Consider the following 19,129-nt stretch of genomic DNA (forward strand, 5'->3'; position numbering starts at 1 on the left):
CGTGTTTCACGAAATCTGCAGTTCTCTATACTAGGTAGAGAACATGGAATGTCTGTTTGCTCTCTAAAGTTTCACGCAGAGATTAGCTCGTATACTTGATCGCGCGATAGTACAATACATTTAGTACGATCGATATATCGTTGATCGGATCTTTCGAGCGTAGTCGTAAAAGGTTCCGAACGGCGAACATCGGATTTAATGCAATTTTCCGTTTAATCGGAACTTTTAAAGCCGTTAACGAGAAGTGCTCAGCAATGCCGAATCTTTAAACCGGCCACACACAGTCGCTCATCTCGCAAAAGATCATATTCTAAATAAAATACATATTTAAATATTATTTACTCTATTATTATTATTATTATTATTATTATTATTATTATTATTATTATTATTATTATTATTATTATTATTATTATTATTATAAATCAAATAAAAATTCATGGGATCTTTTTCACGATCTTTTTCGTATTACGAAATGAATGATTTATTTTCGACTGTATGTTTCGTATAAGTTGAACGGATATGTGGAATGGGGGAATAGGTAGAGGAGTATAGGAGGTTAAAAACGAAGAAGGAATGAAACTAACTACGGGTGGTAAAAGGGTGGCGCAGCGTGAAAAGCAGCAGGAACGCAGCGTGAACGCAACGGAAACGCAGCAGGAATGTCGGTGCGAACGCATGGCTTTTCTACTTCGTTAGAATACCGGTTATACTGCTTTCAATGAAATTAAGTATAATTTTTAGACTATGCCAATATTAAAAATATTTCAGATAATTGTAATGACATCCTATCTAACCCTAAATTAATTGTACATGATTATGCTTCAAAATTGTATACCTAATTTTTTCCATAGATTGTACGACATGAAAAAATGTTATGTCATAGAACTATGATATAGAATTCAAAGAGGTAATAAAATGAAAATGTAATAGCGTAGTTTTATTATGACAGAATGATAGTACGACGAAAATCAAGTTCGTAAGATATCTTCTATTTTTCATGTCGATATAACATTAAACAAAAAAAAAAAAAAAAAGAAAAACAAATTAGTTTTTAATTCAAAAAAAAGTGTACAAATGGTAACAATCGTTATACCTTTATATATTACTTTTCAGTATCTTCGACGTTTAAAAATTAATTAATTAATTATTATTTAAAAATAAAGGATCAAATAAAATATGTCGTTTTACATGAAGATTAATTATATCGTAAATCTCATACGAGTCAAAATTTAATTTAATATATTCAATCTAATGAAAGAAAGAGTGTAAGTTCATCATAGCGACAGCAATTTAGAATGGAATTAAATTGGGTTTAACTGTGTAACAAGTATTTTTACTCATCTGTGAAGCTGTTACTAGAGATTTAAAAAAATAAGAAAGAAAAGAAAAGATAGTTATGGTCGTCGAAAAAAGCAGAGTTTGTTGAATAAAGGCTACGGCAAAGAAGAGGGAAGAAAGATGAAAGGGAATAGGGATGCAAGCCGAGCGAAAATGCTAACGGAGTCCCGAGTCGTTAAAAGTTGAAGGGATTACCTCGGTCGAGCCTCCGGGGAGGCTAAGGTCACAGAGCTAATGTTTAAGGGTCAATTCGAGTACCCCGCATACATATTAAAGTAATTTGCATTGTCACCAATGTTTATTCCCTTCCTTCGCGATATATATATATATATATTTTTTTTTTTTTAATATTATCCTGTTCTTTTTCCTTTCGACAAGAAATTTTCTTAAATTTAATGACTATTTAATTTGAACAAAATCCTTTGTTACTTTTTTCCTTAAAAATCATCAGATCTTTTTCAAAACTATAGAAATAAATAATTTGACTTTATATTTATGGAATATTTTACATTTATAATAATATTATTTTATATTTATAATGTAATAATAGCTACGAACATTCTGACGAAATAAAGAGAAATAAAGAAGAAATAACACAAAAAGAATACATCCGATGGGTGTCGTGCTTGTATCCGTAAGTCGTTTTAAAGGAACACACTTATCTCGGACTATAGTGCTAAACGTGATATATAGCGTTGTATATCTATTGTCGGTCTCTTTCCTTTCTTGACCTATTCGCAAGCACGAGCGAGCTTTTCCGTAAGAACGTGTTGCGTATGTTGTATAAGCGAGTAACACCTCACGTGGGAGTAATTTAACTTCCCTGCTATTCGTAAGCTCGCTCCTTCTTGTCGGGCGTCACCCGTAGAGAATTGAATTCGTTTCGTGCGTATGTTTTTTTATCTTACTTCTCTCTCTCTCTCTCTCTCTCTCTCTCTTTCTCTATTCTATAATAAAATTCGATCGCCAAGATACTAATCCGATACTCAAATCGTAGAAATGATATTTTTACAACGTCATATGTCCTATTACATCAGAACTATCCGTTATAATATTTCTTACTTCTTAATTAAATTATTTCTTAATATAGTTATTTAGATTGTAATTATCTCGATTTCTCATTATCTTTATTGCTAAAATCGAAATTTATCTGATATTGAGAAATCAAGAGAGATAGAGAAGGAAAGGATAAAGATCCTTTGAGTATAATCTCTACGACAACGTCTATCCTTATCCTCTGGTAACGAGCAAAGTATCGGTTAAACTGTCTGTCGATGTACGAGTGGATCCGACGTAAACGTTATCCCTCTCTTTCTCATACTTTATCTCATTCGTCTCGTTGTCTCCTCCGCAAAACTTCTCCTACCACAGAAATTCCTCTTCCTTAAATGTATGCATGACTCTCGACCGATTCGGCCCTGTTAACATATAAATTGCCGCTTAACGGCGAGACAATCAGTTCCGCGGGAAGCTGGCTGGAGGTGATGACGGGAAGGATGCAAAAGGGACGAAGTAAAACGACCAAGAGAGAAGGAAAGAAAAAGAGGAAGAGAAGAAGGAGAAGAAGAAGAGGAGGAAGAATAAGGGAAGATAGAGAGAAAGAGAGAGAGAAAGAGAGGGAGAGAAACAGAAGAGGGTGAGATTCAATTCAATTTCCTAAGAAACTCTTTAGTGTTTGAGATACAGCCGCCGAAAGGATGCGCGCGAAGTTAGATGTGCGGTGAAGACGGGGTGCAAGAAAGAGAGAAAAAGAAAGAGAGAGAGAGAGAAAGAGAGAGAGAGAGAGAGAGAGAAAGAGGGAAAGAAAAAAGAGAGAAAAATAGAGAGAAAGATAAGGAGAGGGAATTTAAAGAAAGAAGAAGAAGGATAGATCAGAATGACGAGGGGATAACCGAAAGACGAGAAAGATAGAAGTGTAAAAGGGAAAGAGAAAGAGAAAGAAAGGAAAAAGGGAGAAAGAGAGAGAGAGAGAGAGAGAGAGAGAGAATGAGAAAGGGTGAAGGAGGATAGAAAAAGTGTAATAGGGAGAGACTCGCGAAGGAAAGGTGGAACGATGAGAAGAAGATGGCGAACGGAGTGTAACAGAGACAGACTTACAAGAAAGAGACAGAAAGACAGACAGAGAAAGAGAGAAAGAGAGAGAGAGAGAGAACAAGAGAAACGAAGCAATGCTAGCGGGGATGATATCGAAGCGAAGAGAAGGGAAGGGGTGGATGAATGAGCGTAAGCCGGACAGAGACAATGGGGTAGAAAGGGAAGAATCGAGAAAGAGAAAGAAAGAGAGAGACAGAAAGAGAGATAGAAAGAGAGAGAGAAAGAGAGAGAGAGAGAGATTGGGGGGATGACTAACTGACTGGGAGGCTGGCAGGGTAAAGGGGAGTAAGGATTCTGTGCGCGGGCGCAAAACTGGCGCAAACTCTTCGTGCAGCATCCCTCGTCAGTTGCAAGTCAGGAACTATCGCGTTCGCGCTGCGCCCTCCTCTCGTTCTTGTCCGTAATCGCATCGTGCTAATCGTGATCGTTTTTCTTACTTTAAGTGTTTATTCGTGTTAATGTCGCCCTGTCGATTTTATCGGTCAAAATTGCATATTCCAACAAAGTGATAATCTAATTTACGAGATCATACGTTCTTATAGATCTTATGAACATCGAGAAGTGATCGTTAAAAAATCGTTGAAACGAGTTAAAAAAAAAAAAGAAGAAAACAACAAAAAAGAACAAAGAAAAAAAGAAAAAAGAAAAAAAAAGATAAGAAAAGGGAAGGAAAGAAAAGAAAATCGATCGAAGCATCATCGATCGTCGGGTCATCTCGATGACAACCGGTGGCGCGAAGGGCGCCGATTGACGCGACACGGTGAACGGTGACTCGGTGAACATTGAAGATAAAGAAAGGAAGTGATAGAGAAGACTCGGGAGACCGATCGAGAGTAAACATAGAAGATTTACTTCTCGGCAGGATGGATAAAGACTCGTCTAGAAGGAAATGCGGGAAAGTGCGACGTACACTGTTACATCTGCTGCTGATAGTGGGGGGTAAGTTTTTCGAAATGTGATATCGAGCCTAATTCTAAAATCTCGAGGAGAGATTCTCGAGGTCGGGTGAATCGATAGATCGATATCATCGTATTGATATCGATCGTTGTGCGTGTTCGGGACGAAAAGTTTGCCGCTAGAATTCGAAAGTGAATTCTGGATACGTTAAAACGTCGATGGATTTCGTTGATATGGACGATATCGGAGAACGGATTTTTAATAGAGAAAAATATAAAAAAGGAAAGGAAAGAAATAACAAAAAAAAAAAAAAAAAAAAAAGAAAAAAAAAAGAGGAAGAAACGAGAACGACAAAAAGCGATACGATAGTATGGTGTTCGGGAAGGATCATGGCGAGCAAAGAAATCCTTCTTAGTTCGATCCTGCTTACGATTTTATTCGGAGTTATCGCTTCGGTAGTAGCGGTGAATGTTTTGCTCTCCTTAGCTCTTTCCGATCTTACTACCATCATTCCTTCTAACTTTTTCATGTATTTTATATATCGGGGATTATTCTGATACGTTAGAATCAACGAAAGATAAGAAAATATTCGATTAATTCGTCTTTCGGTTCGATGATTTCTACAGAGGCACGATTATGAAAGATTCCTTTATAACTCAAAAGGATTTTACGAGACGATTAGCAAGAATGAAAAGAGATGTTTTTCGATTTTCTAAAATATTTCCCATACACACCCGCCCTACCCCCTCCTCCGCCCTCTTTTCACGCTCTTAAATGAATTGAATGCGGATATCTACAAATTCATTTTGTTCCTATTAATAAAGGTAATAGCGAATTTCGGGGCATTCGAAAAATCCCTGACGTGCTATTCTCTCACTCTCGATCTCTCGTAGACGTCTTAACGGAATTCCACTTCCATTCCATATTTCATGCGATACGCCTTATTGAGTCCCGTCTCTCGGATTCTGCCTGTATCCAATAGCCTCTCTATCCTTGGAATTTTCCGTAGCAGATCTTCGCTTTTTCCTATCCGCGGCTCTTCCGCAAGACTGAGCGTCACAACTTCCGAAAACGAGTGGATAGGATTCGAGGATTTCTCGAGGCGAGCTACGTGAAAATCGTTGTGAATGTGCTAAAGGAATGTGTAAGTATATACATACGTGAATATCTACGTATATACGTACCGTTCTTCTATCTCCTTATTTTCTTTTTTTTTTTTTTTTTCTTTCATATTTCTATCTTTCGGATACTTTTTGAAATCTGCGTAACGTGCTCCACCGAAACTCAATGGAGTTTTTCTTTTTCTTACGACACGAGGAGACATTGATTTCTGTCTTTTTTTTTTCTATCCTTCCAATTTTCCTTTTCTACTCAGAAAGGCCAATCATGAGTTGACCTTAATCGAATACACTCCCATTCCTCGTTACTTTGTTGATTTTAACCGGTAATTGTATTTCCCACTCCTTGTCTCGTTTCGGCGTCGCGTCTATATTATTTCATTTCTCCTGACCGTGCTCGTTTTCCTCTCTAACTCTCTATCTCTCTTTCTCTCTCTCCCTCTCTGTCATTTTCGTTGAGAATAACAGTGAGCAACCTCCAACTAAACTTGGCGCGTACGCCGCTTCGCAATTACATCTAATTGCTTTATCAAATTAACCGAGCCACGGTTCTCTTCCGCCTTACAATAACACCAGCGATAACTTCTTCGAGTGGCAAGTGTAAGAGAAAGAGAATCGGTGAATCATTAGCATTCGATCTAAGACTTTCAAGAAATATCTTGGACTTTTGAAAAAAGAAACCCCTTTTGAATTTTTCTTGATACTCTTCGTTCAATTCGAGACAGGATAAAAGAAGAGTAAATACTAGTAAATGTCTTCTCTCTTCTTTCTCAATGTACGAAGGAATAAAGAAGATCGAAAGTTGGGGTCGAGTACGGTTCGTCGGACATCAGACAGACGGCCTTCGTCCGGCGATCCTTTGAATTAAAATCCTTCTAGACGACTACGAAGATCTATTTTTGTCCCAATGGACGTCCAGGAAGAGAAATAGAAGAGAGAGAGAGAGAGAGAGTACCAGCACATTCGGAATCAAACTCGAAAAGGGAGACGAACTCGAATGATTTCCTCGAGGCAACCGACGGAAAGTATTCAGGACACTTTCTCTCTCTATCTCTATCTCTTTTCTCTTCACCGTTCTTGTCGAGACAGCCACGAGAAGTCCTCCTGTTCTTCATGATCGTAGACACGGCAAGGATACTCAATATATACATATCTACGTTAATGAAGGGGGTACTTCGGATGGCAACTTTACAGACCTCATCGACTACTCCAGGCATCGCGATTGTTCCGCAAGCCTTATAGATACCTTCTCATCTTCTCTTCTCTTTGTTTCCAGACTCCTTTCGACTTTCCTCGTTTTCTCTCTCTCTCTCTCTCTCTCTCTCTCTCCCTCTCTCTTTGCTGTTTCTCTCTAGTCTCTAGAGAAAAGGAACAACGTTTCCTCCTTTTTATCATCGTCTTCCATCTCATTGTCTTTTTCTTTCTCTCTTGACTTGTCCTACGTTTCCTTCTCTTCATAGAGAAGAACCAAGGGTTATATTCTGTTTTATCGTTGATTATCACTGTACTTCTCACTCACTCCCTCTCTCTCTCTCTCTCTCTCTCTCTCTCTCTCTCTTTATATATATATATATATATTTCTCTCTTCTTTACGAATGTACGAAGTCTCGCCAAGTTTCGAAAAAAGTCAAGTAACGAAACCATCCGAAATCCACGTCCTGGCTTGCGACGATTCTTTCATCTTCCAACTCGTTCTGTATCCTTCGACGTACGTGCTTCGAATCGATTCACCTTTTCTCTTTTCCGTTTTTTTCATCCTTCTTCTTTCAACATCCTTTTCGTCGTCGTTGTCGTCGTTGTCGTCGTCGTCGTCGTCGTCGTCGTCGTCGTCGTCGTCGTCCTCGTAGTCGTCTTCGTTTATCGACCTCTTGGTTCTCATCGAGCTAAAGTTCCATCATGGCAAGGATTTGTCGACACTTTCTTTCGCTACGTGCGAACCGAACAAAGTATAATTCAGAGAGTCGAGCTAACAATAAGATCACGTTAGATGATGTTGTATATGGGAAGTAAATCGTGTAACGTGACCAATTGGAAATAGCTTTCTGTTGAAAATTACTTTTTGAATTTCTTTATCTACTTTAAATGTATAATATTCTCATATTCTAATATTTTAAATATAATATAATATTAAATAGTAATACATTTGCTTTTTTTTTTTTTCTTTTTATAACTTTTCTATATTTTTCTTTTTAAATTCTATTAAATTTTTAAATAAATAAAAATAATCATAGTAATATTGTATGGAATTGTACAACCTACATTACATCCTAGTTTCTTTTCTCTATTTTTTTTCTATTTTAGTGGTCGGATTTCATTCTTCTTTAGTATTCAAACGGAGAATTTCTTTCGTATTCTCCTTCTTTCTCTTTCTCTGTTTTCAACAAAACTCTTACCACGAGTTGGTATATCTATGTATCCTTTTCCTTTTTATTATATTCTTTTTTTCTCTCTTCCTAACACTCAACCAGAGGAAAAGTCTTCTCTGAATCTCAAAACGAAAAGAGAAATGACTTCCCGAAGCACGAAATTAACGTGAATATTCAACTTTGTCCACGAATAACAACATTTTTCCTTGAATGATAGGATTTTCAATCATAATACCTATACATCCTTCTTTTCTCTCTTTTTCTTTCTTTTTCATTTTCTTTTCTTCATTTTTCCTCTCGTTCATTCTTATTCTTTTTATTATGATAGTCGATCGGTTACGTTATCGACTTTTCAAACTTTTTCTTCCGCCATTCTTGTCCCTGCCGGCTAGATACGCGAAACGCGTCGAATTGATCCGATTAAATCGATCGATCGAATCAAACGGACACTTTTTAAATTCTTCTCTTTCTTCCTATCCTTCATATATTCTTGTTTATCTACAGTATTATTTCAATAACGATTGTCCATCGAACATGATCGTTTCGAATTCGTCATGCTTAAATATATTCTATCCGTTCGATTGTAAGCGTTCCGATTAGACAAAGATATAGCACGCGATATAGATAGATAGATAGATTTATCAATGTTATGTGTTCGTAAAGAAAAGAAAAAAAAAAAAACAATAAGAAATATAACAAACAATGCAGCATAATATCGATAACATACTAGTAATAGCTTTAAAGAAAATAAATCTGTATATGAGAAGATGTAAAAAGTTTCGTGGAATCAAGGGGAAAGAGGGGCAAATAAAGATTCTCCTTCTTTTTAATAATATTTCTTTCTTTTTTTTTTATTTCTTTTTATTTTTTTTTTATTTTTTTTTATTTTTTTTTTTTTTTTAATATATTCTCCCTAGATGATTGCAATACATTTTTTTATTAACCTTGTTCATACATATGAAAACAAATGTTTTATCTTTATCGAAATAGGCCAAAATTGTAAGGCTTGGTCTTTTTATCATCTTTAAATTTTTTCCACCTCGAAGCTTCTTCTTTCATATTTCTGAATAAATAATAATCGGACAGAGATAGAGGTTTGAATTTTACGGAGAGTGATTCAACGTTTTGAAGTAACAATTGTGAATAACAATCATTGAAATATTACTCTTGTGCACGTGCGCTCTTTCTCGCAGAAACAAAACCTCCATTGGTCCATTTTCATCTCCTTTTTTCCCCTTTATACCTTTGTTTCTTTTTTTTTCCTTTCTTTCCATTTTTTTTTTTTTTTTTTTTAATTGTTACAGCAGACCAGCAAAGTACTTTCCAGTTATTGCGACACCCTTGTACTTATAATCAATCAAGTTTTGCAACTTTCCCGACAATGTCAAATTAAGTGACCTCAACGAACCGTACCCAGGCAGGTGGTCGTTTTCAATCGACTCATTGCTTTCCTTGAAAAGACTACGCCATTTGTAAACCATGGTATTCCGAGGGGCAAGTGAGTCTCCATAAACCGCAGACATCTCTTCTAAAATGGTGTTCAGGTGTTCTCTATCGTTTAACGAGGAACTTGATTACGTCAATGCAAAATCCAATTTTAATCCATATTCAATATTTTCTTAGGATTGATTCGTTTCTACGAACGTTATCTCAAAAATTAATGACCCAATTATCTTAAAACTTACTATGTATACTTATAATCAATAACATGATCATAAGATTTGTATTAATATTTTCTTATCTATTTGCTATTCCATCGATTTCGCGAACTTTACCAAATCTCTTTCTTATATATTGAAACGAAAAAATAATAGATAAGCGAATAGATAGTTCTCGATAGAGAATCGAGCTTAATTTTTCATCGAATTATTTCAACTCGATCGAGCATAACAGTCGCGTTGATCCTCGAAGGACGTTTCTATAACGGCAAAGCGTTAGTTTTCACGAGCGCTCATTTCTCAGTCAGCCTTTGGCACTTCGTTCTCCCTCTCTCTCTCTCTCTCTCTCTCTCTCTCTCTCTCTCTCTCTCTCTCTCTCTCCCTCCCTCCCTCTCTTTCCCCTCTCTTCCACTCTTTTCGTCCGACGTCGAGACGCGTCCGTCACGTCAAGCCGTGATTTTTCCATCGCTTACCTCGTTGACTATGTATGCTCGGGAAGATATTACTTCTCCATGCGTGCTGCTACCTTATTTTTCCTCTCTAGCTTTTTCCTTTCCCTTTAATCTTTTCTTTTTTTTTTCTTCTTTTTTTTTTCTTTTTTTCAACTCTTCTTTCGATGACACAGAAATGTATTTCATTTCGAAGATACGAAGGATTAAACATAAGGAATAATCAATTGATCGTATATATGTATATTAAAGTATTTTACATATGTATATTTTTGTATTTCGCATCGATGAGCTAACATTTATTTTTTAACGTTTTCGCTAAGTTATCGTATCTTTGTTCAATTGCCATTCTTATATATATATATATATATATATATATATATATATATATATATATATGTATGTATGTATATATATATATAGATATATAAGAGAGACAAAACCGATCGACGCTTTCGAAAAATTTCCTTCCTATCGAGAGGATATCCGACGGAATACGAAATGAATGTAACGTAAAATGAATGAATATAAATGAATGCAAAAATCCTTCTATTTCCTTCTCATCCTCCAGTTACGTTAACGTCCATATCCCGGCGGACATCATGGAAAGAGTATCGTTCTGAAAACAAAAGAAAGAAATCGAACGAAAAGAGTATGTACGCATTCGAATCGTCATTTGATAATGAGACATTAAATGTTCCTTTTCTTTTTTTTTTTGCTCTCTTCAAATTAACTGTTAGTCGTTTAATAAAAAGCGATAATGAAAAATGTAATAGATGAAGCACGTAAAGAAGAAGAAGATATAAAGAGAAATGATTGTACAAATCCATTGACAGTTCATTCCAATTTAACCATCGAGCAACTTGAAATGTGAATTCATCTCAGTGAAATAATTGCGAATTGGCTGTTCTTTCGACGATACTGAAAGGGAGATAAAAAGATAGAAATAAAAGTAGTTCGATGTTAGTGGATAATTTTATTTTTAAGAGGTAAAACCGATTGTAACGATTTCAAAAGGTCGTATATTCTTCTTTGTATTTGAATATTTTTATATTAATATAGATATATATTACTAAATTATTAATATAAAAATTCGTATTATTGATTTGAATTGGCTTGAAATTTTTACAGGATATCTGTAAAAATATAATTTTATTTTCAGTTAATATTATTTTTAGTTATACGTAGAATTTTATATAAATCAATTTATTTAGTATTTATAGAAAGAGTACAAAAACTGATCACCTTTTTTCTTTTTTTTTTTTTTTCTTTTTTTAATTTTATCCTCAAAACTGCTTTATTTATGCAAAAGAAAAATATCTTTGAAAAATTTCCTTCGTGCAACTAAAACTACAATCACGTCGTTTAGAATGATATAAGAATTTTTTATTTAAAAAATTATATTTAACCGGAAATTGATCGCCCGGATAGTAATGTTTTCCGAGGAAAGATAGACATTGAAGTATATTACAGCTCACAGAAGCAATATTTTATCATGAAATTTTCTGTTCATCTTTGTAAAATATGTATTTTAACGATGAACAAAAATTTTTTAACAAACATATTGATTTGTCGATAGAAAAAAAATCTATTGACGAAAATATCCTTTTTCGAGACCGTCACAGTGGCTCTTTTTCTCAACGCATCAAAAAGACAAAAAGAAGAAATCTTGTCATTGAAAAAGAATTACGTTTCTTTGGATGAATTATATATACTTATAATCATGAAATATACAAGAACAAAATTTAAATAAGCATAAAATATTTGCATTTTTGTTTTGTTTTTTTTTTTTTTTTGTTTTTTTCCCCATACAATATATCGGGAAAACGTCAGATCGTTGAAAAATAATCGTTACACAGTTCGGTGAACAGTTTCTGTAAAATTGTACACGTCGATAATGTGTTAAGTAATGTGCATTTATGAGGAAACGAACGACATCGAAATTAACGGGAAACTGGAGAGCTCGTACGTGCAAGAACGAACAGAGCGTTAACGTGCTGTCATCGAGCGTGCACTCTCTATCCTTTCGAGCTTTTATTGAATACGAAGAGAATCGATGAACGAGGATCGAGAGGAAAGGGGCGGTATACCATATGGAAACTAATCGTGCTATTTTGTATGAGTCGTTCGACGAACTGCATTAAATACACTCAATGAGATCACGAGGATCATAGAGCAAGTTTCACGAATGATCGACGTGATTTCTGGATTAATCCGTGATTATCGACTTTGTACGGGAACGTATAAACATTCTTCCTACTCTCTTTGTTGACCCTATCCATTGCTTTTATTCCGTTAATCAGAATTAATTATTCACTAGCCTACGTTATTCTGCGATAGATACGCAATTCATTTGAAATATTAAATATAAATACCCTCGGACAAACTTTGAGCTCGATTAAAATAATTTGCGTGTTGTATGATTCATGAATTTTCTTTTTATAATGACATCATTGGAAGTACGTTTTCTAATCTATCGATTATTATTTATGAGCCTTCAAAATAATATACAATATTTTTTTCTTTTTTTTTTTTTGGAGACAAAATTGTTCATTCCATGCAAATGACAGCTGTTCGTGGTGTAGCGCATCCCAAATATGCACAACTTGAAATTATTTCAAGGTGTAAATAATTAGGATTAATTTTAATAACTTTTCATTTAAGTACAATAAATTTTATCCTTTTACTTCGATATAAGGAATGCACGTTTTTATCGATCTCTTTTGTGCATATCGATTTGATATAGATCTGACAACAGATCATTCAGATACTTTTGCGTGTTCTTTTTCATGAATAAGAAAGTTCAAGGAATCGGTGAAGATGAAAATAACGTCGTAGTAGAAAATTGCAAGAGAAAGAGAAAGAGAAAGAGAGAGAGAGAGAGAGAGAGAGAGAGAGAGAATAGACGGAACAATATAGAAAATGAGAAAGAAAAAAGGGGGGAGAAGGAGAAAAAAAAACAAATACGTAAAGTTGGAAGGTGGTTTAACTTCGTTCTGCAATAATTACGCCGTCAGAGGTATAAGAAAAAGAATGATTACATGTTCGAGAAAGAGAGAGAGAAAGAGAGAGAGAAGATGGGAAAGATTCAGTATATGGTAACGACAGGGAGGAGAATGAAAGAGAAGATAAAGAAAGCGAATTTCGCTGGAGGTGTCTCCGGAGTGTTTCTCTTACCACGTTACCAGACCGGAATCAGAGCTCGTTACGATCTCCGTACGGATGAAGTTTTCGTCGTAATGGCAAGATGAGAAAGGTTGGATGAAAGAGGGTTGAAAGAGAGAGAGAGAGAGAGAGAGAAAAGGGAAGAGAGAAAAAGAGATGGAAAAGCTGGGCCGAATCTACGCCCGTTTTCTTTATTCATCGTTCTCAAATTGTTACATTCACCACCGTCACCGAAAGGTCTCGCGAATTTCAAGACGTCTTTTCTATCTGTTTTCTTCTTTTTCATTTTCCTCTTCCTTTTCTTATCTTAAAACAACGAGAAAGAGAGAGAGAGAGAGAGAGAGAGAGAGAGAGAGAAATAGAGATAGAGGAGAGAAAATCAAGTCAATTAGTTTGTTAGTCGTCGGATAATTTTCTTCCAATCGAATCGTAATTGTCGATCGTTTTGCCTCGGGTCCTTCCTTCAAAGCAAAATTTCCTTCCATGACCTTTCCTGCTCCTTGAAAATGCTTCTTGAACGGAGAATGGCGAAAATGTCGAACTCCGTTTCGTACTCTAAAACGAACGACGTTCCTGTTATCGGAAAGGAAACGAATCGTTCAGTTTACTTATCTTTCTTACGTGAATGCGATCCTCCTACTTGCACACACTTCCCACATATTTCATACTATTAATAACCACTCATATGAAGTCGCTTACCTAGGTCGACGATAAAAATGTTTTCCTTCGAAAGAGATATACTTTGGTTTACGTGAAGTATATACGATAAGATAAACCTTAAAAATTTATGATTTTTCTTTTTCTTTCAAATCAAATGTTAAATAATATAAATATCTTACCTATAATATTATTCATTAATTAAATAATATTGATTATTTGATAAATGATAAATTTTAATTTGTAATCGTCGAATATCTAAAATGTAATAACATACATTTACGTATTTATAAATATATATATATATATATATATATATATATATATATAAATATATAGAAATAATATAGAAGAAATGTATTTGTTTTACTATAGATATGAGTTTAATGTAGATATGTGTATAAAATATACGTATATCGTAAGGGTTATAGGCCTTTTGGCTTTATCCGTTAGAGATTTTCTCGACTTTGAAAAGCCTCGAAGAAAAATTTCCTCGAAGAAAACTCTACTCGATTACCGATACGCGCCACTTTGAGACTCCTCGTAAAGTGGAACTCCCAGTCGGCACATACGTATATATATACATATATCTATCTATCTATCTATCTATCTATCTATCTATGTATATATATATATGTGTGTGTGTGTGTGTGTGTGTGTGTGCACTCTTTCTCTTTCTCGGTTATATGTAAGGATATCGATAAAGCTCGCTACTTTCAAGTCCTTTTTATTGCACCGATTTGATCTCCCTCACGATATAACCCGTTCTGCCATATAATTGATCGTTCCCACTAACGCCTGCAACGTTCCAACAATTTTTCTTTTCTTCGCAATTTTTAAATTCGTCACTTCGGGAATAGTCCTCGGTGATGGAAATGATTAATTCCATTTCAGAACATGTATATCAACTTGAGTTTATGCGGGATAAAAAAAGAAAGAAAAGAAAAGAAAAGAAAAAAAAAGATTACCGATATTCTCGACGAAAAAAGTTTAACGAGAGTAATTGTTGTTTATGATATCGATAAATATTTTCTCGAAAAAGTAAAATATTTACCTCTCGGAATTGTTTTTATTTGACAAAATTAATCGAAAATCAATTAACGCTATAAAGTAATATATGAAATATTCGATCGATACGAACATTGTAACGTTTGAAATTTTCTAAAATTTAATCGTGAAAATTTAAACGAGAAGATGTAAAAAAAAAAAACAAAAAAAGCAAAAAAAACACAAAAAAAAAAGTACAAGAAGATTAAAAGAATAATAAAAAAGGGATTAGTTTTAAAAGGTTCGTCGAAGTAATATAAATTTTAAGATTTCTGCGACACTTCTTCATCATCGATTGGCAATACCGAATGCGTGCTCAATTTCCTTCGTCGTAAAGCGTCAAAACGGTTAGCAAGGAGTATATTCGGAGAAATGGTAAACCGAACGGCTCCGAAGCTCGTACAAGATTACGTGTAAGGGCATCGATAGGGTGAACGTGACCCCTCTTAAGTCTTATTTATTATACCAACTCGATCGCTTACTCGCCTACGATATACTCGATTTCAGTGTGGATGGCCTCGTTTGAGAGGAGTCGCACCCTCACCTAGCCAGTTGATCTTGATTTGTCGTCCACCCGGTGTGTATATACAGATGTACAGGACGATTCTCAAATACGCGTATCTTCTACAAGAGGTTTTCAAAGAAATTCCAGAAAGTAAGATACAGAGAGAAAGAAAAAGAAAGGGAGATAAAGAGAAAGAGAGAGAGAGAGAAGGAAAAATGGAAAAAGAGAGAGAGAGAGAGAGAGAAAGAGAGAGAGAAAAAGAAATAGAATTTATGATCTTTACTTTACGATACAAGTGTGGTACCCTTTTTCTTTTTTTCTTTTTTATCTTCCTTCTTTTCAATATTTGCCGTTCGTCGTTTTTATCAAACGTTCGAATTTGCCGAAAGTTTAAATATCGATAAAAGCAATGGAATAAAATTATTATATATTGATACGAGAAAGAAAAAGAAAAAGAAAAAGAGAGAGAGAGAGAGAGAGAGATTGAAATATAATAACTTCGGTTGGTATATATCAGGATAATTACGAATAAGAGCGTTATGAATTAATTGTAATACTGGCACCGTTAATGATTTAATTTGATTGAACAAGATTTTCAAGTTTTATTATAACATTTAATAAATTCATCGATAGTAATAGAATAACGTTATGCTTCTGAAAGCTTTGTTTCATTTCGTATTAATTACATGATACAAACTCGATGGATCGATCGATTGATCGTGAGTTTAAATTAAATTGTCGATGGAAATGTTCGTATTATTGTATCGTTGATGGTCTACGATCTTTGACCTTGAACTTGACGAAGATCTTCGTGGATTTAATATTGGGATTTTCGTAAGAACAAGAGAAAAAACTCTTCTTGAGAAGAATGTGGGAGGTAGAGATTTATTGGATGGTAGATCCACGGGAAAGAACGATAAACTGTTCTAAGGAATTACAGAAATGATAGGATTTGATCCTCGTAGTATAAAGTGATTTTTAGGGTTGAATTATATGGATGTTCTCCGAAAGTCCGATCCTTCGTTTAAAACGGACCGACATTTTGTTTCGTATTTTCATAGAAACTTTCAAGTGAAAACTGTCGCTCGCAGTGAGTTGAAATGACAAAAAAAGAAAAAAATAAAAAAAAAAAAAAAAAGGAGGGTTAAAGCACGGCTTTTGCATCGTGATGGAAAAAGAAAAAAAGAAATATACGAAAGAGTAGTTTCAACGAAACGCAAACGTTTGTTTCGTTTGTCGGAACGTCGTTTTGAAAGTTTAGGTAAATTACTTTTATTCAAATATAGAGTTGCTTATATTACGTTATTATAGAAGTATATATATATATATATATATATATATATATATATATATATATTTTTTTTTATAAGCTGGCAATCGTGTCGATAACAAAAAAAAAAGTAAAATATTTTTAATGAAAATATTTGTTTTTGTTACGTCAACTGTATCTTTATCTGATTTTTTTTTCTTTTCTTTTTTTTTTTTTTTTTTTTTTTTTTAATATCGATTTTGTCAATGCTTGTGTGAAAGAGACCAATTGTCAGCGGGAGATATTTAGATAGGATAAAGATTGAAAAGGTTAAAGGTTCCGAAAGAACGATCGACGTACTAAAGAAAAAATTTCTAATGTTTTTAATGCGAATGAGTTTTTATTATTACAACAAATTTGAGAACATGTAATTTTCATATAAGATTGCAATTGAATACGATACGATAGAAATTGAATAAGAGAAATAAAATGCAAAGTGAACGATAATAGGAGCGATAATAGTTAATTCATATAAGCAGCGATAATAGATAAGTCACATATCTTCGATATCTTCAAGATATCGAATAACGATCGTTGTCAATTACAAATCTCTCATATCATCTTTGGAAACATATTCGACAATTATCAATAATTAGCTCATTGACCTGTAATCACCATATATACCGAATAATTTGGATTGTTATTACTCAGTTCGTCGACCTGTGATAGCTATCTGTACCAAGCAATCTCGAATATTATTATTCCAGCTGTCAGCCATCGTTCGCTAATGAACATTTCGAGAAATTTTGAAGGTATCTGTCATGAGCATCGAGCCTATCGACTGTTCGTCGAAACAGCTTGCTTTTGTTATTGAGTTGTCATTCTCTCTGAAAAAAATTGTGCATCGCTGATAGGCGGAAAAAAAAACGATAATCGTCTCATTAGATATGATTTTTTTTCTGTCCTTTTTAAATGAATCAAACGAAAACAGTGTGTGTATTTGTGTATGTGTATGTGTTCGTGTGAGATAGAGAGAGAGAGAGAGAGAGAGAGACAGAGAGAGAGAGAGAGAGAGAGAGAGAAAGTATTTGTATGAACAGTAAAAAGCTTCGCAAAGCTGCCGTTCTGATATGAAAGTTCAAAATGACATGTAAGCTCGAAATACGACAAAAGGTGAATTCGTTCGGTTAAAATCGAAATACAAAATGAGAGAGAGAGAGAGAGAGAGAGAGAGAGATTTTTCATTTTTCCCTTTTCTTATCATTGATGGACTAGTTTAGAAAAACATCAACGCGTTTTCCATCTTTTTTCTTTCAACAAATCAATACCGTCTTCTTTCCCTTTTTTCCTATTCGTTTTTCCCATTTCTCACGGATCATTCGATTCACGCGATTTCTTTACCTCCTTGGTTCTCCATTTAGTTTTCGGGTCACTGCGCTCTTTAATTAGTGCAATCAACGTTCACGAGAAGAAGAGAATTCTCGATAAGAAAAACGATCATTCTCTTTGGCTTTGTATTGATAACAAAACTTGACTGGGGGATAGTGCAAGGATAATTATATATTTGTCTATATATATAAATATATATATATATATATATATATATATATATATATATATATAAAGAAAAACAAAAAAGGGGAAGAAGAAATTAACGTAGAAGAGATAAAATTCGAAGCGAAATGGTTTTTATCTTCGAGAATAATAATGTCGAGCAAACAGTAAAATTTGTGGAATTTCACAAAACTCAAGTACAATGCTGTTCCTCGTTTCGATGCTTTAATTCTCCATCGGACGTTCGGATTCGTTTTCTCTCTCTCTCTCTCTCTCTCTCTCTCTCTCTCTCTCTCTTTATATTCCCCCCTCCCTCCCTCTTTTTCTCTCTCTCTCTCTCTCTCATTCTCTCTCTTTCTCTCTTTATCACATTCTTTTTACAGGGTCTATAATTCTTCGTATTTCGATTCTTTTCCTCTTTCCTCTCTTCCAACGTTAATCCACTATTCTCTATTCGATTACGGTCCTGAGACTGGCTGAGAAAACATATCCGAAATCGATGCACATGTGAAAGCATCGAAAAATTATAGATTTCTTTTATTTTCTTCTCTCTCTTTCTCTCTGTTTATTTAAATAATTGATACGAGTTTTACTTCATTTTTCTATTCATCTTAATTATCATTTATTCTTCACTTTAATTATCTGTTTAAATCAATGCATGTTTGTAATCATAATGTTTTATTTCTTTTTTGCATTTTTTTTCTCTCTCTTTTTTTTTCCTTTTTCTTTCTCTCTCTTTTTTTTTTTTTTTTTTAAACACAGAATTTAACTATCCTTCGCCTCGTATTTTTTTCTCCTTTCATACGAAATATGAGAATCTTCATTTTGTATTATTTACTATAATCTTTTTTCTTTTTTTTTTCTTTTCTTTTCTTTTTATCCTATCTCTCTTCTGATATTTCGCAGCAAAAAGGAAAGAGAACGAGAGTTCAGTTAAAAAATAAAATAGAGTAATACCAGTATAACAGGACGCCGACGATCGTTTTTTCAAACCTACAATGCAATTCATACGTGAAAACGAGAGCTCGA

At 34.2% G+C, this 19,129-nt stretch overlaps 1 protein-coding gene across 2 annotated transcripts in view; it reads left to right on the forward strand.

Moving 5' to 3' along the window:
• The first annotated feature begins 3,205 nt into the window (after positions 1–3,205).
• The window catches only part of LOC118443323 (uncharacterized), a 106,307-nt gene continuing 90,383 nt past the window's right edge, over positions 3,206–19,129 (forward strand). For both annotated transcript variants that reach the window (XM_035870113.2, XM_035870114.2), the window contains exon 1: positions 3,206–4,374. In XM_035870113.2, the coding sequence (XP_035726006.1) occupies positions 4,299–4,374 (76 nt within the window). In that variant the 5' untranslated portion in view covers positions 3,206–4,298. The remainder of the gene's footprint in view (positions 4,375–19,129) is intronic.

Source organism: Vespa mandarinia, chromosome 9 (genome assembly GCF_050613455.1).
Source record: "Vespa mandarinia isolate Hongniang chromosome 9, ASM5061345v1, whole genome shotgun sequence".
Taxonomy (NCBI): domain Eukaryota; kingdom Metazoa; phylum Arthropoda; class Insecta; order Hymenoptera; family Vespidae; genus Vespa; species Vespa mandarinia.